This window comes from Notolepis coatsorum (genome assembly GCF_963971535.1).
Source record: "Notolepis coatsorum genome assembly, contig: SCAFFOLD_2615, whole genome shotgun sequence".
NCBI lineage: Eukaryota > Metazoa > Chordata > Actinopteri > Aulopiformes > Paralepididae > Notolepis > Notolepis coatsorum.
In genome coordinates this window covers 1-22778 of record NW_028173145.1, presented here as the reverse complement: position 1 = coordinate 22778, position 22778 = coordinate 1, and the positions used below count along the sequence as shown (strand labels likewise).

General features: G+C 46.8%; 1 protein-coding gene across 1 annotated transcript; it reads left to right on the top strand.

Moving 5' to 3' along the window:
• Positions 1-3075: 3075 nt before the first annotated feature.
• On the top strand, positions 3076-21143 carry LOC311247866 (peripheral plasma membrane protein CASK-like; the record flags this gene model as incomplete). The annotated part of the gene is made up of 5 exons (XM_084338851.1): positions 3076-3114; positions 8392-8588; positions 9872-9987; positions 17916-17996; positions 21063-21143. Coding segments are annotated over 5 exons (514 nt in total), but the record flags the coding sequence as incomplete, so codon positions are not given.
• Positions 21144-22778: the final 1635 nt, after the last annotated feature.

Genomic DNA, 22778 nt, shown 5'->3' with positions numbered 1-22778 from the left:
TGTGTGTAGGTGTGTGTAGGTGTGTGTGTAGGTGTGTGTGTGTGTGTAGGTGTGTGTGTGTGTGTGTAGGTGTGTGTGTGTGTGTGTGTGTGTAGGTGTGTGTGTGTGTGTGTGTGTAGGTGTGTGTGTGTGTGTAGGTGTGTGTGTGTGTGTAGGTGTGTGTGTGTGTAGGTGTGTGTGTAGGTGTGTGTGTAGGTGTGTGTGTGTGTGTGTAGGTGTGTGTGTGTGTGTGTGTAGGTGTGTGTGTAGGTGTGTGTGTAGGTGTGTGTGTAGGTGTGTGTGTGTGTGTGTGTAGGTGTGTGTAGGTGTGTGTAGGTGTGTGTGTGTGTAGGTGTGTGTGTGTGTGTAGGTGTGTGTAGGTGTGTGTAGGTGTGTGTGTAGGTGTGTGTGTAGGTGTGTGTGTAGGTGTGTGTGTAGGTGTGTGTGTAGGTGTGTGTGTAGGTGTGTGTGTAGGTGTGTGTGTAGGTGTGTGTGTGTGTGTGTAGGTGTGTGTGTGTGTGTGTGTAGGTGTGTGTAGGTGTGTGTGTGTGTGTAGGTGTGTGTGTGTGTGTAGGTGTGTGTAGGTGTGTGTGTGTGTGTAGGTGTGTGTAGGTGTGTGTAGGTGTGTGTAGGTGTGTGTGTAGGTGTGTGCCCCGACATCCCTAATTTTTACATTGAATCAATATCTAATAGAATAATAGTGTGATCAGTGCCAATAAGATGAGATGTTGTTGTTTATTGATCCCCAGCTACACTGCCCCACAAGCGCTGTGATTGGCCCCCTGCCCTTGAGCCAGGCATGTCCTTGTTTAGCTTGCTCTCACGTGGAGGAGAGAATAGCCCCCTCAACCACTGCAGACCCGGAGCCCCCCTCTCTACGTCTAGGCCAGCGGCCCCCCTAGTGCTGCTGAAACACTGCTCTGACCCCTGACCTCCAAACCCTCATCCCACCCATCCACCCATTGTCCGTCGTCCAATCACACGGCTCCTTACACTGTTGGTGTCCCTCGGGGGCTTCTACTGCGTGTGTGTGTGTGTGTGTGTGTGTGTGTGTGTGTGTGTGTGTGTGTGTGTGTGTGTGTGTGTGTGTGTGTGTGTGTGATGACCTGTGTGTGTGTGTGTGTGTGTATGTGTGTGTGTGTGTGTGTGTGTGTGATGACCTGTGTGTGTGTGTGTGTGTGTATGTGTGTGTGTGTGTGTGTGTGTGTGTGTGTGTGTGATGACCTGTGTGTGTGTGTGTGTGTGTATGTGTGTGTGTGTGTGTGTGTGTGATGACCTGTGTGTGTGTGTGTGTGTGTGTATGTGTGTGTGTGTGTGTGTGTGTGTGTGTGTGTGTGTGTGTGTGTGTGTGTGTGTGTGTGTGTGTGTGATGACCTGTGTGTGTGTGTGTGTGTGTATGTGTGTGTGTGTGTGTGTGTGTGTGTGATGACCTGTGTGTGTGTGTGTGTGTATGTGTGTGTGTGTGTGTGTGTGTGTGTGTGTGTGTGTGTGTGTGTGTGTGTGTGTGTGTGTGTGATGACCTGTGTGTAAGTGTGTGTGTGTGTGTGTGTGTGTGTGTGTGTGTGTGTGTGTGTGTGTGTGATGACCTGTGTGTAAGTGTGTGTGTGTGTGTGTGTGTGTGTGATGACCTGTGTGTAAGTGTGTGTGTGTGTGTGTGTGTGATGACCTGTGTGTAAGTGTGTAAGTGTGTGTGTGTGTGTGATGACCTGTGTGTAAGTGTGTGTGTGTGTGTGTGTGTGTGTGTGTGATGACCTGTGTGTAAGTGTGTGTGTGTGTGTGTGTGTGTGTGTGTGTGTGTGTGTGTGTGTGTGTGTGTGTGATGACCTGTGTGTAAGTGTGTGTGTGTGTGTGTGTGTGTGTGTGTGTGTGTGTGTGTGTGTGTGTGTGTGTGTGATGACCTGTGTGTAAGTGTGTGTGTGTGTGTGTGTGTCTGTGATGACCTGTGTGTAAGTGTGTAAGTGTGTGTGTGTGTGTGTGATGACCCGTGTTTAAGTGTGTGTGTGTGTGTGTGATGACCTGTGTGTAAGTGTGTGTGTGTGTGTGATGACCCGTGTTTAAGTGTGTGTGTGTGATGACCTGTGTGTAAAGGCCTCTACATGCTACAGCAAATTCAAAGCAACTTCAACACAACATCGGCGCGATTTCAGCGCGCTTGTTGCAGACAGTCTTGTAGACTGTGTTGCGAGGATGTTGCGTACCTGTCTCCAAAATCTAATCTAAAGACCCGTTGCGTTGGTATTGCGTAGCAGTGATTGGTTGGTAGTGAATGGGGGCGGGGCTGTCTGTCACTTCTAGTGTTTTCCTGGCTCGAGACCAAAAGAAAACTTTCTGACAGGAGCTCGAGACCAAAAGAAAACTTTCTGACAGGAGCTCGATAGCTAGTGTATTGTTTCATTACACTTGTTTAATTGTTTGTTTAAAATGAATCAAATGCAGGAACGTATTGCAGAGGAGGTCCGAAAGTACAAACATTTATATAATAGCGGGTCTAAAGACTACAAGGATAGCATTATGACGATGAATCCGTGGAAGGAGATTGGGGAAACAATGGGGATGGACTGGGTTGATGTGGCGATATAACTATATTACACTATATACAAGAACACAAGCGAAAACAAACATAAACAGGGCTATTATTATACTAACGATGTATGGTTGAGAAGGGAAATCCGTTTGTAATTGCGCACCTTCGGCTGCCCAAAGTATTCAGGCGGGCTGGGCGCGCTCGAGCCGCACATCCGGGGTACATTTTGTTGCATCATAGGCTGCGCGTTGATTTTGCAGAAGCATAAAGGTAATGTGTCTGCAACACCGTTGCTTTGTCGATGTTGTGTTGAAGTTGCTTTGAAGTTTCTGTAGCATGCAGAGGCCTTAAGTGTGTGTGTGTGTGTGATGACCTGTGTGTAAGTGTGTGTGTGTGTGTGTGTGATGACCTGTGTGTAAGTGTGTGTGTGTGTGTGATGACCTGTGTGTAAGTGTGTGTGTGTGTGATGACCTGTGTGTAAGTGTGTGTGTGTGTGTGATGACCTGTGTGTAAGTGTGTGTGTGTGTGATGACCTGTGTGTAAGTGTGTGTGTGATGCTCTTAACCCTATAGATCTCCCGCTCTGCCATCACGGACAAATTGTCCATCAAGGTAAGCCGTCCCAGAGCGGACGACCTCGTTGTAGAACTACATCCTGGCTCCGCCCCCCCTGGCTCCGCCCCCCCCCCCCCCCCCCCCCCCCCCCGCACTGCTCTCATTGCCCAGTAGACATGCACATTGCCAGGTCATTGTAGTGGTGTGTAGATCCCACGCTAGCTTAGCTAAATGTAGCCTCCATGTTTGGTTCTTAAAGGGAAGGTTTTATGTTTTGTTCTTATCTTGGACCTTTTTCAGTGGAACTGTGTCGCCAGGGTTACAGCTTTTGGTCCACGTTTACTTCTTACTATTAGGACATCATTTGTGTGTTTTTTGGAGAGTGGGAAGTCCTCTCCCCTTAATATTTGTGTCTTTATTGAGACAGTAGGAAGACTGAGAGGGAGACAGAGTAGGGGAGACACAGGAGAGAAGGTTCTTTATTGAGACAGTAGGAAGGCTGAGAGGGAGACAGAGTAGAGGAGACACAGGAGAGAAGGTTCTTTATTGAGACAGTAGGAAGGCTGAGAGGGAGACAGAGTAGAGGAGACACAGGAGAGAAGGTTCTTTATTGAGACAGTAGGAAGGCTGAGAGGGAGACAGAGTAGAGAAGGTTCTTTATTGAGACAGTAGGAAGGCTGAGAGGGAGACAGAGTAGAGGAGACACAGGAGAGAAGGTTCTTTATTGAGACAGTAGGAAGGCTGAGAGGGAGACAGAGTAGAGGAGACACAGGAGAGAAGGTTCTTTATTGAGACAGTAGGAAGGCTGAGAGGGAGACAGAGTAGAGGAGACACAGGAGAGAAGGTTCTTTATTGAGACAGTAGGAAGGCTGAGAGGGAGACAGAGTAGAGGAGACACAGGAGAGAAGGTTCTTTATTGAGACAGTAGGAAGGCTGAGAGGGAGACAGAGTAGAGGAGACACAGGAGAGAAGGTTCTTTATTGAGACAGTAGAAAGGCTGAGAGGGAGACAGAGTAGAGGAGACACAGGAGAGAAGGTTCTTTATTGAGACAGTAGGAAGGCTGAGAGAGAGACAGAGTAGAGGAGACACAGGAGAGAAGGTTCTTTATTGAGACAGTAGGAAGGCTGAGAGGGAGACAGAGTAGACGAGACACAGGAGAGAAGGTTTTTTATTGAGACAGTAGGAAGGCTGAGAGGGAGACAGAGTAGAGGAGACACAGGAGAGAAGGTTCTTTATTGAGACAGTAGGAAGGCTGAGAGGGAGACAGAGTAGAGGAGACACAGGAGAGAAGGTTCTTTATTGAGACAGTAGGAAGGCTGAGAGGGAGACAGAGTAGAGGAGACAGGAGAGAAGGTTCTTTATTGAGACAGTAGGAAGGCTGAGAGGGAGACAGAGTAGAGGAGACAGGAGAGAAGGTTCTTTATTGAGACAGTAGGAAGGCTGAGAGGGAGACAGAGTAGAGGAGACACAGGAGAGAAGGTTCTTTATTGAGACAGTAGGAAGGCTGAGAGGGAGACAGAGTAGAGGAGACACAGGAGAGAAGGTTCTTTATTGAGACAGTAGGAAGGCAGAGAGGGAGACAGAGTAGAGGAGACACAGGAGAGAAGGTTTTTTATTGAGACAGTAGGAAGGCTGAGAGGGAGACAGTGTAGAGGAGACACAGGAGAGAAGGTTCTTTATTGAGACAGTAGGAAGGCTGAGAGGGAGACAGAGTAGAGGAGACACAGGAGAGAAGGTTCTTTATTGAGACAGTAGGAAGGCTGAGAGGGAGACAGAGTAGGGGAGACACAGGAGAGAAGGTTCTTTATTGAGACAGTAGGAAGGCTGAGAGGGAGACAGAGTAGAGGAGACACAGGAGAGACGGTTCTTTATTGAGACAGTAGGAAGGCTGAGAGGGAGACAGAGTAGAGGAGACACAGGAGAGAAGGTTCTTTATTGAGACAGTAGGAAGGCTGAGAGGGAGACAGAGTAGGGGAGACACAGGAGAGAAGGTTCTTTATTGAGACAGTAGGAAGGCTGAGAGGGAGACAGAGTAGGGGAGACACAGGAGAGAAGGTTCTTTATTGAGACAGTAGGAAGGCTGAGAGGGAGACAGAGTAGAGGAGACACAGGAGAGACGGTTCTTTATTGAGACAGTAGGAAGGCTGAGAGGGAGACAGAGTAGAGGAGACACAGGAGAGAAGGTTCTTTATTGAGACAGTAGGAAGGCTGAGAGGGAGACAGAGTAGAGGAGACACAGGAGAGAAGGTTCTTTATTGAGACAGTAGGAAGGCTGAGAGGAGACAGAGTAGAGGAGACACAGGTGAGGTCTCTCCACAGATGTAGCTGCATGTAGGAGCGACACAGCCCCACAAGTGGATGGAGAGATGAGCAAAAAGGTCGCTTGGAACTATAAATGTTCAAAGCTGCCACCGCTGCAGATAAAGACATGCGTGGGCGTCTATAATCAGCCTTTACTCTACAAACGCTGCCGCAAATGTCACAGAAACAAACTCTACAAGTATAAAAACCTTTTGAGTGTTACATGAGAGGGCTTGGTATTAAAGGGGCATTTCGTCACTTTATAACCCGAGTCCCGTCATTCGGTTGTGAAGAGGACATGTGATAATGAACCTTACCGCCGTGTTCTCTGTCTTGAGAGCTCAGACTACAACACACAGAGGAGGGCGGGGGGGGGGGGGTTAATGAGTTCTTGAGACACAGATTAAAATTCAGATTCCTTTAACCGTTTCTGCGCCAAGAACGAGTTTACTCGTTATTGCCCGCCATGCGTTCAACGCCAGAAACGAGTTTACTCGTTTTTGGGATCGTTATTTTGTTTATATTCGCTATATCTATTCATAATTCATAGCTGCAGCCGCTGGTATACCCTTCAGAGCCTGTCTGAGCTGGCAGACGGTCAACACCGCCCTCTACTGCCAGGCGGAGCTATTGCATCTCATTGAAAATGGGCTGTTGTGTTTTAGGAGCCGATCTGAGCTGGGCGGGCGGGGTTTAAATACTCAGGCGAGCCAGTTCTATACAACGATGGCATCGAACAGTAACTCCGCCCACCCGCCCGCCCGTCATTGTGAAACGGTCGGTAGTGTGGTGCGGACCTCCACGAGCATTATTTGGAATTGCGATCAGATATTTGGATTATCTCTTTTGCACTACATCAGATACAAGGTAAGAACATTATATATAAATTTGATCGTTCATCTGACATTTATTTCTACCGCGATCACAGCTATCTGTGTGGACCGTGTATGGCTGTTTACCGTTGGCTGCGGTGGGGGGGGGGGGGGGGGCCCGCTACGACGGTCATTTCATGTATGGACGAGGAGACGATAATGATAATCTAGCGTTGATTTCAGGATGATTAGATAATCAGCCGAAAAATTACAACGTGATGACTGGATTACAGTAAAATGCCTTTTTCTCGTCTTTTTCCTGGAATGACTGAAAAACACCCAAACCATACTCTATTCAAAACGGTATAAATACGGAAATGTACGGATGAAAAAACAGGGGTCCAGAGGGGAGCAGGGTGAAGAGGCTGTGGGAGGGAGGGGGGGGTCCAGAGGGGAGCAGGGTGAAGAGGCTGTGACCGGGGTGGGAGGGGTCCAGAGGGGAGCAGGGTGAAGAGGCTGTGGGAGGGAGGGAGGGGTCCAGAGGGGAGCAGGGTGAAGAGGCTGTGGGAGGGAGGGGTCCAGAGGGGAGCAGGGAGAAGAGGCCGTGTCCGGGGTGGGAGGGGTCGGCCATGATCTTCCTCGCCCTCTTCAGCGCCCTGGAGTCGTGCAGGGACCTGAGGGAGTGGGGACAGCCGACCACCCTCTCCGCGGAGCGAATCACCCGCTGCAGCTTGGCGAGATCTTATGTCAGATGATTACACGTCCTCCTCACAACAGAACCACAGGGTAGTTGAAGTGTTATGTCAGATGATTACACGTCCTCCTCACAACAGAACCACAGGGTAGTTGAAGTGTTATGTCAGATGATTACACGTCCTCCTCACAACAGAACCACAGGGTAGTTGAAGTGTTATGTCAGATGATTACACGTCCTCCTCACAACAGAACCACAGGGTAGTTGAAGTGTTATGTCAGATGATTACACGTCCTCCTCACAACAGAACCACAGGGTAGTTGAAGTGTTATGTCAGATGATTACACGTCCTCCTCACAACAGAACCACAGGGTAGTTGAAGTGTTATGTCAGATGATTACACGTCCTCCTCACAACAGAACCACAGGGTAGTTGAAGTGTTATGTCAGATGATTACACGTCCTCCTCACAACAGAACCACAGGGTAGTTGAAGTGTTATGTCAGATGATTACACGTCCTCCTCACAACAGAACCACAGGGTAGTTGAAGTGTTATGTCAGATGATTACACGTCCTCCTCACAACAGAACCACAGGGTAGTTGAAGTGTTATGTCAGATGATTACACGTCCTCCTCACAACAGAACCACAGGGTAGTTGAAATGCCCCTTTAAGTGATCGTTAGTTAGATAGGCTTTTACCCTATCCACTGAAATGAGACCTAAACAGAGGCAACAGGAGGTTAAAGGTCACCGCACTGATGGACACAGCTGGTGAAGAGCTTTGTTGTTTTATTTAGATTTTTTTCTGTCTTTAGTCTTTCAGTTAATTTATCTCGCTCTCTTTCTTCTCTCTCTCTTGCTTCTCTCTCTCTCTCTTCTTTCTCTCTCTTGCTTCTCTCTCTCTTTCTTCTCTCTCCTTTCTCTCTTTTTCTTCTCTCTATCTTTCTTCTCTCTCTATCTCTTGCTTCTCCCTCTCTATCTTCTCTCTCTCTTTCTTCTCTCTCTCCTTTCTCTCTTTTTCTTCTCTCTATCTTTCTTTCTCTCTCTTTCTCTCTCTCTCTCTCTCTCTCTCTCTCTCTCTCTTTCTTTCTTTCTTTCTTTCTTTCTTTCTTTCTTTCTTTCTTTCTTTCTTTCTTTCTTTCTTTCTTTCTTTCTTTCTTTCTCTCTCTCTTTCTTTCTCTCGCTCTCTCTTTCTTCTCTCTCTCTCTTTATTCTCTCTCTTTCCCCTCTCTCTCTCTCTCTCTCTCTCTCTCTCTCTCTCTCTCTCTCTCGCTCTCTCTCGCTCGCTAATTTTTGTGTTCCCCAACAACGAGTGCTGTCGTCCGGCTATTTTGACCCGCTGCCCGGCGTCCAATCAAACCCTTCCCCCCTCTCTCTTCCTGTATTGTCCAGTGGCTTGACCAATCGCATTCTCGCCCCCTTTCCCTCCCCCATCGAAGTCCCTCCCCCCCCCACCTCCCTCTCTCCCTCCGCTACGTTCGCCGCCTTAAAAACCCCATGCCCCCCCCCCCCCCCCCCCCCACAGATCTACGTGCGCGCTCAGTTTGAGTACGAGCCGGCGGGAGACGACCTCATCCCCTGCAAGGAGGCCGGCATCCGCTTCCGGGTCGGCGACATCATCCAGGTCATCTCCAAGGACGACCACAACTGGTGGCAGGGCAAGCTGGAGAACACCAAGCACGCCACCGCTGGCCTGATCCCCTCCCCGGAGCTCCAGGAGTGGTGGGTGTTTATATATATATATATATATATATATATATATAGTGCTGTCAATAGATTACATTTTTTTTACTCTAGATTAAAAATAGCATTTTTCTACTTAAGACCGAAGCTTGTAACAGATATTTACTTGAGTAAAATCATGGAATTAATGTAAAATCAACACAAATAAAGTATATTTAGACTCAAAGACTATTTTAATAGCTTTCTTTGAATACAGTGTCTCTCCTGTGAAATACAAATGTTCAACAAAACCCTCAACGTTGACTCAGCTTTAAAGACCTCTCTCTTATATCCGCGGCGCTAAGATTGGAGATTTTTCACTCCATAGATTAATCTAGATACATTTATTTTAATGCTTTCAATAATTTTTATTAATCTCCAAAGTTAAAGCATTAACTTTGACAGCCCTATATGTAACGGTACACAAAGACCACGGTTCGGTACGTACCTCGGTTTTGAAGTCACGGTTCGGTACGTACCTCGGTTTTGAAGTCACGGTTCGGTACGTACCTCGGTTTTGAAGTCACGGTTCGGTACGTACCTCGGTTTTGAAGTCACGGTTCGGTACGTACCTCGGTTTTGAAGTCACGGTTCGGTACGTACCTCGGTTTTGAAGTCACGGTACGGTACGTACCTCGGTTTTGAAGTCACGGTTCGGTGCGGGTTTTCGGTACAGTGGGGGGAAAGTTTGGCTTTCCATGTTCCACTCAGGGGCGATGTAGTGTGCAGTAACTAACTGTACTTGTAGGGCCGTCAACGAATATTCTATATTGAAATTAATAATCGACTTGTAAAAGAAAATAATAATAATTATTATTATATTATTAGATTGTGAAGAAAAAAAAAACAGCCCCCGGTGGGCGGTCGTTAGGGGTTAAAACACACCGGTGTGTTCGTTCGGTACACAGCCGTTCGGTACGGTACGGTACACACTGAAACGGTTCGCTACGGATACGTGTACCTTTACACCCCTAACCTGTATGGTAGAACACCAAGCACGGCGCCGCGGGTTTGATCCCCGGAGCTCCAGGAGTGGTGGGTGTTTATATATATATATATATATATATATATATATATATATATATATATATATATATATATATATATATATATATATATATATATATATATATATATATATATATATATATATTATGCAGGAGTGTAAAAAGTACCCAGAAATGATACTTAAGTGAAAGTATGGGCACCGTCTCAAAGTTGTGTGTGTGTGTGTGTGTGTGTGTGTGTGTGTGTGTGTGTGTGTGTGTGTGTGTGTGTTGCAGGCGGGTGGCGTGTATAGCCATGGAGAAGACCAAACAGGAGCAGCAGGCCAGCTGTACCTGGTTTGGTAAGAAGAAGAAACAGTACAAGGACAAGTACCTGGCCAAGCACAACGCAGGTACACACACACACACACACACACACACACACACACACACACACACACACACACACACACACACACACACACACACACACACACACACACGTACGTCTCGGTTGCAGCAAGAGGCCGGTGAGGTTGTGCCGCCTGGCCTTCGCATAAACTGAAACCAGGTCCCGGCGGGGTCTTAAAAAGTCTGAAAATCGGGATTGTTGTGGAAAGGGTCTCAACAAATGTATTGGATTACAAAGTTACTTCTATGTTGCCATAACTTCTCTGTATCTCGTTTTAAATGTGTTTTTGGGGGTGATGTCCACGCTGCAAAGTAAGCAGTATGGTGATAGTCTATCAGTTCCTCGAACAATTCATATGGATTTACTCCTTTCAGTCATTTTCCTTTTTGCCAGTAGGCTATGGCCTGGGTATTAAATTATATTCAAAGTTGTCTCAAATAGGTCTTAAAATGCTTTAAATGTAACTTATTGAAAGCTATGCTGCCTCCAAGAGCTAAGAACTGATGCAAAGCTAGAAAGTAGCATAGGAACGGTCTAGCTAGTAGCATAGAAATGGTCTAGCTAGTAGCATAGGAACGGTCTAGCTAGTAGCATAGGAACGGTCTAGCTAGTAGCATAGGAACGGTCTAGCTAGTAGCATAGAAGCGGTCTAGCTAGTAGCATAGAACGGTCTAGCTAGTAGCATAGAAGCGGTCTAGCTAGTAGCATAGAAACGGTCTAGCTAGTAGCACAGGAACGGTCTAGCTAGTAGCATAGAAACGGTCTAGCTAGTAGCATAGGAACGGTCTAGCTAGTAGCATAGGAACGGTCTAGCTAGTAGCATAGGAACGGTCTAGCTAGTAGCATAGAAGCGGTCTAGCTAGTAGCATAGGAACGGTCTAGCTAGTAGCATAGAAGCGGTCTAGCTAGTAGCATAGGAACGGTCTAGCTAGTAGCATAGAAACGGTCTAGCTAGTAGCATAGAAACGGTCTAGCTAGTAGCATAGAAACGGTCTAGCTAGTAGCATAGAAACGGTCTAGCTAGTAGCTCACCAGGCCAAACCACATTGTGAAATCGACTACTCTAGAATGACTTGTAGGCTACTAGGTAGAACTACTGTATATTAGCAATAATATACTATAATGATATTGTCATATTGCCTGTTCTAACATCCCAAATGTCTCTTCCTGTATTGTAAATGCTGCATGATCGTTTCCTTGTAACAATCTCCTTTAATTATTCCAGAGTCTTTCTCTCTAACCGCAATGGTCTCCTTTAATGGAACACGCCAACATTATGCTTGCCGTCTTCTCCAGAGTCGGACAAGTAGATGGATACCAGTTTCCTCTCTGTGCGTTGAGTAGAAAGCTATCCAACTGCAAGCTAGACTAGCTTAGCACAAATGAATGAAAGCGGATACGGACCAGCTAGCCTAGCTGTTGGCCAAAAACAGTTTTAAGCTGGGCTAGCTGGTACGTATCCGCTTCCATTATAATTTGTGCTAAGCTAGGCTAGCTTGCAGCCGGATAGCCTTCTACTGGAAGCACAGGGAGCACATTGGTATCTATCTTCCTTGTCTTTCACATCATGTTGACGTGTTCCTTTAACTATCCCAACTATCTCTGAGCGTAATGACCTGCTGTAACCTTCTTCTCTCGAACCATTGTCTTTGATTGTCAGCTCTGTGTTCAGTGTCTAACTCTAACCCCTAGATCCTTACCACATGTATGGGTTTACACTTTTTTATTTAGTTGTTTTATATTAATGTCTTTAATTAACCCCTCGCCCTCTGTCTAAATTTCATGCCGTCTCTAACCCAATGGCTTCGCTGCATGTAAGTAACCTCCTCTTATCCCTCTCTCTCTTCATTCCTTCCATTTCTCTCTCCCTCTCTCCCTCCTGTTTTGTTTTTGGTGGTGATTGATGGACAGCTGCGTTGTTGTCGTTGTTGTCGTCGTTGTTGTCGTGAGCTCGTATCGTAAGCCCCCGTCTAGTTCCTAACTGACAATCTCATTCAAATAGCCCGGATGCTGGTGTAGCTTACCATTGATTATCCCAGATCTATCTCGTCTCCGTTACCGAGGTCACTGTCGTGGGCAGAGGCAGGGTCGTGTGCCCTGTTAAAAGGGGGCGTACGACCTTGATAAAAAAAAAAAGAAAGAAAATCGTATTCAGTGCTGATTTTGAAATGGCATATTGCTGTACGGTGCACATTCTCTGTGATAATTGCGTCATTTGAATACCATAGTTCTGCCGATTTAGATGCTGATCTGCCTGGCGGCGCTGGCACCCGGTGTCAAAAAACACACTTGATTAAAAGTTTAAAAAAAAGTTTCTACTTTTAAATGTACTTAGGTACTAAAAAGTTAAAAAAAATTATTCCGGGGGAATGAAATGTTCCGTTTCGTCCTCTTCAACACTCGTACTATCAGTGTGGCCGTCTTCTGTAGCTCGTCACTCTGACTGTCTGTTCTTCTGATAGCAGGTGTTTAATCAGTGTTTAAGATCCCCGCTTTCTAGTCTTGTGTAACGGATATGTGCCGCGATAGTGTGACTACGGCACATAGAAGTGTGTAAAACTCACTCCCCAGAGGCAGATAAACCGAGCGCTTAGAGGGGAATTCCCTTCTTGGCGCAGCGGTTTGCTATACTGGCCCCGGAGCAGACGCTCGGGGTTCGACTCCCACTCGAGGCATGGTCGAAGTTTCGTGACGGGTACTAGGACGTACCCGTTATACTTGCACAAGGACCAATCAGCATGGGTATGGGGCGGGTTCATTTTCCATTGATGGGGATTTGATTGGCTGTTTTTTTAAATAAAGTGCGGCCGCATGATTAATAACGTTAGCATTAGTTCGGCCAGAGAAACAAATATACTAATTAAAATGGTTGGACCTGCGAGATTTGTACTTTGTAGGTCTGCGTTTTAAATGTAAGGAGTAAAAAGTGTGTGTTTTTTCCTCTGAAATGTAATTGAGTAAAAGTACAAGTATACAAACCTAATAATACGCGAGTAAAGTACAAATCCCCAAAAACAGTACTTAAGTATTGTGTTTCTCTTCTGTCAGACGTTTGTTTACCTTTTTTAGAAAAATACATGAATACAAATGTGAGAAGCACTTAACACTTTCAGTACCCGGCCATTAACATGGGAAACATGGTTAAATGCCAGGACCCACTTCAATGATAGCGTTGTGAATGCATAATCTCTGTCTTAAATTATGGCTATGTGTCTAATCTGCCCATCGCTTATCAATGACTTGTTTGCAGTCAACATTGTCGAAACGGATTGTTTTTTAATCGGTTCATTTTCGTTTTATAGCATTTTGAAAAGCCCTCGTTTTTCAGGAAAATATAAAGATTCCGTGATAATCGGGATTTACTGGAATATTCTAGCATACACAAAAACGTTGTAATTTTTCGGCCTATTTATGAATCGTTTTCAAATAAACGCTAGATTATTGATAGTATATGTGTACTTATGCACGCTATAGAGGCGGGCTGAAAAATCGATTCTCTCATTTCCTCATCAGCGATCACAGCCAAACAGCCACATCACACATAGGGCAAGCGCTTATATCTCTGTGAAAACAGCTCTGATTATCCTAAGACTGGTAAAATAAATTCCTTACCTGAGATCAGATGTTATCCAAAAAGATTATTCCAATTCCTGATCGCCATTCCAAATATCGATCACCCTTATTGATTACAGTGTTGGGTCCTGTAAATACATAATCCACGCGTTTTCCGGGCCGGCAAGCACAATCGATCGAGCAAACTGGCCCCCCCCCTGCATCAGTGTAAAGTAATGGGGTGCAGTTACACATGGAGAGACGATAGGGGGCGGTATCTTCCCAATTGAGCTCAGAGAGACTCTGCAGCACTAACCCCAGGCTCGATTGATGAAATATGAATTCAAATCGCCAATAAATTAAAAAAAAAGGACAAACAAACGCTATATAGCGTCGGGGGCACTCAAAGGTCGGCATGAACTATGTGTTAATCAATGTGTTAATGCCTCGGTCATATCCCCATGCATACTTGCTTGTTTGTACATAGAAATCACACGTGTGATGATGTGTCGAGGTCATATGTTTCATCCAGATAGACATTCACCTAATTCAGGCTGTTCTTATTATTCACCTAATTCAGACTGTTCTTATTATTCACCTAATTCAGTCTGTTCTTATTATTCACCTAATTCAGTCTCCTCTCATTATTCACCTAATTCAGGCTGTTCTTATTATTCACCTAATTCAGTCTCCTCTCATTATTCACCTAATTCAGGCTGTTCTTATTATTCACCTAATTCAGTCTCCTCTCATTACACCGAAACACCACTCATTTACTTTTACACATGTAATCCCACAGCGTCGTCATTGTGTGTTCACTGTTCATTTGAAGGATGCCAACTAAGCGTTAAGGGAGTACTTAGCCTGTGTATCCACTAGGGCAGCGGTTCTCAACAGGGGTGCCGCGGCCCACAAGGGTGCCTCAGAGAGCTGCCAGGGGTGCCTTGAGATTAAAAAAAATAAAAAATAAATACTTTTTTTTCTTTTTTTTAAATAGAATTACAGAAAATGATGTAAAATTATCACTAAAGTCTGTTGCAGCTGCACTGTTTTCCATGAAAATAGCATATTTGGATAAGTTTGACCATTTCTCAAAAACTGAAAAAACTGAAAATCATGATTTAATAAAACACAGAAAAGGATCACCAAGTTACTCTGGATAAAAAAAACTTTACAGTCAACATTGAGACAAAGCTTCCTGACACATCTCCATCCAAACTCTTGGAAGAACTCATTGAAATCTCATCTGATACCACCTGGAGAGCTAGTTTCAGAGTGTGGTGCTGAGTACCAAGTATCTCATGATGCAGCAGTTAAGGTGTTGATACCATTCAGCACCACATATCTGTGTGAAGCTGGCTTTTCATCCATGACAGCTCTGAAAACAAAATATAGGGCCAAGTTGAGCCTTGATGATGACATGCGTGTTGCCTTGTCAAAGATCTCCCTGCGTATTGACCGTATTATTAGCCAGCAGCAGCAGACCTCGCATTGAGCTAGAAATGTCCACTGAGTAAACGAGTGCTTATCTTCTGTATTTATTTATATTTCTTGAGAAATTGTAACTTGGTGATCCTTTTCTGTATTTTTTTAAATAATGATTTTCTATTTTTGAGAAATTGTCAAACTTATCCAAATATGCTATTATGCTACAAGCAGTGTAATGTCAACAGCACTAAGCACTTAAATAAACGTTATTTTGAGAGCAAGTACTTTTGTCATCATTGTAGCAAAAAAGACAGGAGGGGAAACGTCTATATCATATGTAGGGGGGGGGGGGGGTCCTAGCCCTCTAGTGGACACACAGCCTCCCTGCGTCCCAGTCCTAGCCCTCTAGTGGACACACAGCCTCCCTGCGTCCCAGTCCTAGCCCTCTAGTGGAGACACAGCCTCCCTGCGTCCCAGTCCCAGCCCTCTAGTGGACACACAGCCGCCCTGCGTCCCAGTCCCAGCCCTCTAGTGGACACCACAGCCGCCCTGCGTCCCAGTCCCAGCCCTCTAGTGGACACACAGCCTCCCTGCGTCCCAGTCCCAGCCCTCTAGTGGACACACAGCCTCCCTGCGTCCCAGTCCCAGCCCTCTAGTGGACACACAGCCTCCCTGCGTCCCAGTCCTAGCCCTCTAGTGGACACACAGCCTCCCTGCGTCCCAGTCCTAGCCCTCTAGTGGACACACAGCCTCCCTGCGTCCCAGTCCTAGCCCTCTAGTGGACACACAGCCTCCCTGCGTCCCAGTCCTAGCCCTCTAGTGGAGACACAGCCTCCCTGCGTCCCAGTCCCAGCCCTCTAGTGGACACACAGCCGCCCTGCGTCCCAGTCCCAGCCCTCTAGTGGACACACAGCCTCCCTGCGTCCCAGTCCCAGCCCTCTAGTGGACACACAGCCTCCCTGCGTCCCAGTCCTAGCCCTCTAGTGGACACACAGCCTCCCTGCGTCCCAGTCCTAGCCCTCTAGTGGAGACACAGCCTCCCTGCGTCCCAGTCCCAGTCCCAGCCCTCTAGTGGAGACACAGCCTCCCTGCGTCCCAGTCCCAGCCCTCTAGTGGACACACAGCCTCCCTGCGTCCCAGTCCCAGTCCCAGCCCTCTAGTGCAGTGGTTCCCAAAGTCTGGGTCGCGACCCAAAGGTGGGCCGCGAGCAGCCACGGATGGGCCGCGAGATGATAAAAAAAAAATAAAAAAAATAATAAAAAAAATACAAATTATTTTTTATTTTTTTATTTTTTATTTTTTTATTTAATTTTTTTTTCAGGCCACTGAACTTAGAAGCAGGCCAGGGCAGTGTTTCTAGTTGTATTCTAAAATTCTATTATATTGTATTCTAAAACGTGACTATATGGTTTTATATTAACTTAATAAATAAACAAAAACGAAAAATCTACTTATTTCAACGAACATTTCAAACTAAATAACAGATTATGCACATAAAACGCTGAAAACAACCAAGCAACAATAGTATTTTAATGAGGCTATTATTATTATCATTATTATTTTGCAACAAGTTAGCCCTCTCATAAATAGCACATATAAATGAATAACTAACTTGAACTAACTTAATAGGATTGAAGTGATATTTGGCTTAAAAAATCGGTCACATGAAAAAAAAAAAAAAAAAAAAAAAAAAAAAAAAAAAAAAAAGAGAAAGCCAGACGATGTGCATTGGGCCGCGGCTCTCTGACGCCTTATTTTCTGGGCCCCGGCCTGAAAAGTTTGGGAACCCCTGCTCTAGTGGACACACAGCCTCCCTGCGTCCCAGTCCTAGCCCTCTAGTGGACACACAGCCTCCCTGCGTCCCAGTCCTAGCCCTCTAGTGGACACACAGCCTCCCTGCGTCCCAGTCCTAGCCCTCTAGTGGACACACAGCCTCCCTGCGTCCCAGTCCCAGCCCTCTAGTGGACACACAGCCTCCCTGCGTCCCAGTCCTAGCCCTCTAGTGGACACACAGCCTCCCTGCGTCCCAGTCCTAGCCCTCTAGTGGAGACACAGCCTCCCTGCGTCCCAGTCCTAGCCCTCTAGTGGACACACAGCCTCCCTGCGTCCCAGTCCCAGCCCTCTAGTGGACACACAGCCTCCCTGCGTCCCAGTCCCAGTCCCAGCCCTCTAGTGGAGACACAGCCTCCCTGCGTCCCAGTCCTAGCCCTCTAGTGGAGACACAGCCTCCCTGCGTCCCAGTCCTAGCCCTCTAGTGGACACACAGCCTCCCTGCGTCCCAGTCCTAGCCCTCTAGTGGAGACACAGCCTCCCTGCGTCCCAGTCCTAGCCCTCTAGTGGACACACAGCCTCCCTGCGTCCCAGTCCCAGCCCTCTAGTGGACACACAGCCTCCCTGCGTCCCAGTCCCAGTCCCAGCCCTCTAGTGGACACACAGCCTCCCTGCGTCCCAGTCCTAGCCCTCTAGGTGACACACAGCCTCCCTGCGTCCCAGTCCTAGCCCTCTAGTGGACACACAGCCTCCCTGCGTCCCAGTCCTAGCCCTCTAGTGGACACACAGCCTCCCTGCGTCCCAGTCCTAGCCCTCTAGTGGAGACACAGCCTCCCTGCGTCCCAGTCCCAGCCCTCTAGTGGAGACACAGCCTCCCTGCGTCCCAGTCCCAGCCCTCTAGTGGAGACACAGCCTCCCTGCGTCCCAGTCCTAGCCCTCTAGTGGACACACAGCCTCCCTGCGTCCCAGTCCCAGTCCCAGCCCTCTAGTGGAGACACAGCCTCCCTGCGTCCCAGTCCTAGCCCTCTAGTGGACACACAGCCTCCCTGCGTCCCAGTCCTAGCCCTCTAGTGGACACACAGCCTCCCTGCGTCCCAGTCCTAGCCCTCTAGTGGACACACAGCCTCCCTGCGTCCCAGTCCCAGCCCTCTAGTCACCGGCTCTCCTCTCTCTCTCCAGTCTTCGACCAACTAGACCTGGTGACGTACGAGGAAGTGGTCAAGCTGCCGGCCTTCAAGAGGAAAACACTGGTGCTGCTGGGTAGGTACTGGTTAGACTGGGAATTCTCTTTCTTCCAACATGGCTGCCTGTCACCATTGGTACAGTGACAGTTACCATCTTCCTGGACTTTTACCTTTGAAACAACACTGTGCAATATTACACTCACTGTAGATATTTTTACTGTATTATTATTATTATATATATATTTTTTTACTGTATATTTTATTCTATTCTTATTCTTAGGCAAGTTGTTTTGTTTGATTGATTGAAAATGTTATTAACTCTTTCAGTGCCATGCCTGGTTTTCCGTTTTACCGCTTGAATGCCACCATCGGCGCCAATGTTAACGTTAATATCGCCTAATCTATGTTTTAAATTATGGCTATGTGTCTAATCTGCCCATCGCATTATCAAAGACTATTTTCCAGTCAGTGCTGTGAAGGCAGATTGTTTTTTTATCGCGTCGTTTCCATTTCAGAGCAGTTAGAAAAGCCCCCGTTTTGATATAAAAAACAGCTCATTCTGGAGCATTCTATGAAAATCGTCTTTTAGTGGAATATTCCACAACGTTGATATTCGTCGGCCTTTTTATGAATCGTTTTCAAATAAACGCTAGATGATCAATATTATACGTGCACGCAAGCACATTACGGCCGCGCACTGATAATCGCTCCGTTGATTTCCTCACAGACTTTTACAGTGAAACCGAAAGAAGACATTTCACAAAACAGCTTATAACTTCATCAAACTTACTCCGATTATCCTACCACTGATAACATAGAGTCCTTACCTGACATCAGATGGTATCCAACTGGTATATTCCAATTCCTGATCACCATTCGAAAAAATCGATACGTGTATGGATCCAACGCGACACTGTAGATCTCCATGATCCGCGGGGATCTGAGGCTCCAGAATTAACTCTGGTAACCCCGGCTGGATCAGTGAACTGGAAAATGTGGAGTACCGGATTTTTTTCCCCATTCATTTTCATTGAGTCCATTCCAAAATCACTTATGTCATCTGGGAGACGACAGGGGGCGCTTTTTTCCACAGTGATCACCGGCGCAGCTCGGCTATACTCGGGTAGGCTCGGGTGATGCAATAATTTTTCAGATCGCAAAAAAAAAATTATAATAATAATTCCGAGAAATCTCGTGAGTGGCACGCAACCACCTATAAAAAAAACAGAGAAATCTCGTGAGTGGCACTGAAAGAGTTAACAGATTGCAGAATTGGTACAATACAGTACGGCTCAATACACACACTTGTTAAGGGGATGCAGACCAGAGAAAGACTTTCGTCTTGTTTACATCAGGGTCCCCCATTTTCAATTCATCAGGACATATATGACATACATGACATACAGATAGACAGTACTGCTACATCTATACATTTATGACATACTAGATTTACAAATACAGTACTGTTTGTGATACAAAAAGAGAGTCTATACATTTGACGTAGAAACTGTACATTGGAGGAGGTTGGGTAGGTGGGGTGGGGGTGGGGGGGGGGGAGACTGTACATTGGAATATCGACGAAACCTTACTTGGTCCCAAGAAGAGGGTCTCGTGTGTTATCGGGTTAGGACTTGTTATTCTTATTCGTGACTTGTTCTGTCTAAATGTTTAATGTGAGCGATTTGTAATGTAAAATTTCCCTCTGAATAATAAAAGTATTTCTATTCTATTCTTGGTAACCACTTAAAAAAACACGGGAATAGCACAACATTACTGGTTCCACTGTGAGTGGTTTTACAAGATCCAGTGGTTATTTCTCATATCTAGCGACACATAGCAACCACACATTGTTTCTTCCAACATGGATGACAAAAGGGCATTCTAAACATTCTGTGAGAGTAGGGATGTTCGATATTGGCTTTTTTACCGATATCCGATATACCGATATTGTCCAACTCTTAATTTCCGATACCGATATCAACCGATACCGATATATGCAGGGTTTCCCCGCCAAAAAAAAACGGAATAATTTGAGGTAATTAACATTACATATCTCTTGTCGTGGAATTAACACAACATTATGCATACCCGGGTAAATAAAGGTTAAATAAATGTAAAAAAAAAAAAAAAAAAAATCTTTTTTTGAAAACCAATACTGATAATTTCCGATATTACATTTGAATGCCAATATCGGGCGATAATATCGGACATCCCTATGTGAAAGTCTTCATCTTCTTCTCCTCCTCCTCTCCTACCCAGGTGCCCGTGGTGTGGGCAGGAGACACATTAAGAACACGCTCATCACTAATTCCTCCTCCTCTCCTCCTCCTCCTCCTCCTCCTCTCCTCCTCCTCATCTCCTCTCCTCCTCCTCTCATCTCCTCCTCCTCCTCCTCCTCTCCTCTCCTCCTCCTCTCATCTCCTCCTCCTCCTCCTCTCCTCCTCCTCCTCTCCTCTCATCTTCTCCTCCTCCTCCTCTCCTCCTCCTCCTCCTCTCCTCCTCCTCCTCCTCATCCTCCTCTCTCCTCCTCCTCCTCTCCTCCTCCTCTCCTCTCCTCCTCCTCTCCTCTCCTCTCCTCTCCTCTCCTCTCCTCCTCCTCTCCTCTCCTCTCCTCCTCCTCTCCTCTCCTCTCCTCCTCCTCCTCCTCCTCCTCTCATCTCCTCCTCCTCCTCCTCTCCTTCTCCTCTCCTCCTCTCCTCCTCCTCCTCCTCCTCTCTCCTCCTCCTCCTCCTCTCCTTCTCCTCTCCTTCTCCTCCTCCTCCTCCTCCTCTCCTCCTCCTCTCATCTCCTCCTCCTCTCCTCCTCCTCTCATCTCCTCCTCCTCCTCCTCCTCCTCCTCCTCCTCTCCTCTCCTCCTCCTCTCCTCCTCCTCTCATCTCCTCCTCCTCCTCCTCTCCTTCTCCTCTCCTCCTCCTCCTCCTCCTCCTCTCCTCCTCCTCCTCCTCTCCTCCTCCTCCTCCTCTCCTCTCATCTCCTCCTCCTCCTCCTCTCCTCCTCCTCCTCTCCTCCTCCTCCTCCTCCTCTCATCTCCTCCTCCTCCTCTCCTTCTCCTCCTCCTCCTCTCCTCATCTCCTCCTCCTCTCCTCCTCCTCTCCTCTCCTCCTCCTCTCCTCTCCTCTCCTCCTCCTCCTCTCCTACCCAGGTGCCCATGGTGTGGGCAGGAGGCACATTAAGAACACTCTCATCACTAAGCACGCGGAGCGCTTCGCCTACCCAATCCCCCGTAAGTCCAAACTCATGTGACGTGTGATGTATGACTTTACTAAACCTTCAGGAAAGATAAATAACGCACCTCCCCCGCTCCTTGGTGCCGAGCCAAACTGTAGAAACAGTAGTACAGGAAACAAGGCGCGGCTCCGAGCCAAACTGTAGAAACAGTAGTACAGGAAACAAGGCGCGGCTCCGAGCCAAACTGTAGAAACAGTAGTACAGGAAACAAGGCGCGGCTCCGAGCCAAGCTGTAGAAACAGTAGTACAGGAAACAAGGCGCGGCTCCGAGCCAAACTGTAGAAACAGTAGTACAGGAAACAAGGCGCGGCTCCGAGCCAAACTGTAGAAACAGTAGTACAGGAAACAAGGCGCGGCTCCGAGCCAAACTGTAGAAACAGTAGTACAGGAAACAAGGCGCGGCTCCGAGCCAAGCTGTAGAAACAGTAGTACAGGAAACAAGGCGCGGCTCCGAGCCAAACTGTAGAAACAGTAGTACAGGAAACAAGGCGCGGCTCCGAGCCAAACTGTAGAAACAGTAGTACAGGAAACAAGGCGCGGCTCCGAGCCAAGCTGTAGAAACAGTAGTACAGGAAACAAGGCGCGGCTCCGAGCCAAACTGTAGAAACAGTAGTACAGGAAACAAGGCGCGGCTCCGAGCCAAACTGTAGAAACAGTAGTACAGGAAACAAGGCGCGGCTCCGAGCCAAGCTGTAGAAACAGTAGTACAGGAAACAAGGCGCGGCTCCGAGCCAAACTGTAGAAACAGTAGTACAGGAAACAAGGCGCGGCTCCGAGCCAAACTGTAGAAACAGTAGTACAGGAAACAAGGCGCGGCTCCGAGCCAAGCTGTAGAAACAGTAGTACAGGAAACAAGGCGCGGCTCGCAACTCACTGTTGATGCTCCGGTCTTTTTCAAGTATGAACACAACACAAAATTACATCTTTTTATACAGGAAATTAAATAGATTAGCTATCGGCCGCACCTGGTGATCAGGGGGCGGTCCCAAGACTTGCATGGTTTTTTTAATACATTTTATACATGATTTAGTAACAATTTATCTTTTTTACATTTGACATTTTTTTAGAAGGAGATTTTTTTGAGAAATATATATATATATATATATTACATAATATATTAGACACCGTATTAGACACCATTTAAAGATAGGCAGCAGTGTGTGTACGGTACTTTCTTTGGACCCGGTCCAGGTCCATATAGCCACTGAAAACACAAACGCAAACAAAAAGGAAAAAACAAAGTCTCTATCTATTTATTTTTTTTATCCACTTTTTCTCCTTATTTTCTATTTTTTCTCCCATCCCAATTTCGTGTTTCCAATTCTCCCCTCCCCTGTCTTGAACGCCGCTCGCATATGCCCACCACTGGCCGGTTGCAGGGAGGATAGAAGCCTTGCATCACGTGTCCCCTCCGGTACACGAGGAGGCAGCCTGTCACATCTTTTCACCTGCCAGCGCGGACTCTCAGTGGCGAGGAGTAACGCATGGGGGAGGCTCACACTACCCCCGCTACTTCCTGTCTCTGCTGTGCAGGCGTCCCCCCAACCGACCTGTAGGAGTCGCTGTCCACAACGTCCAGATTACCACCCATCGATTTTATTACATTTTTATTTTATTTCTTTCATGTTTT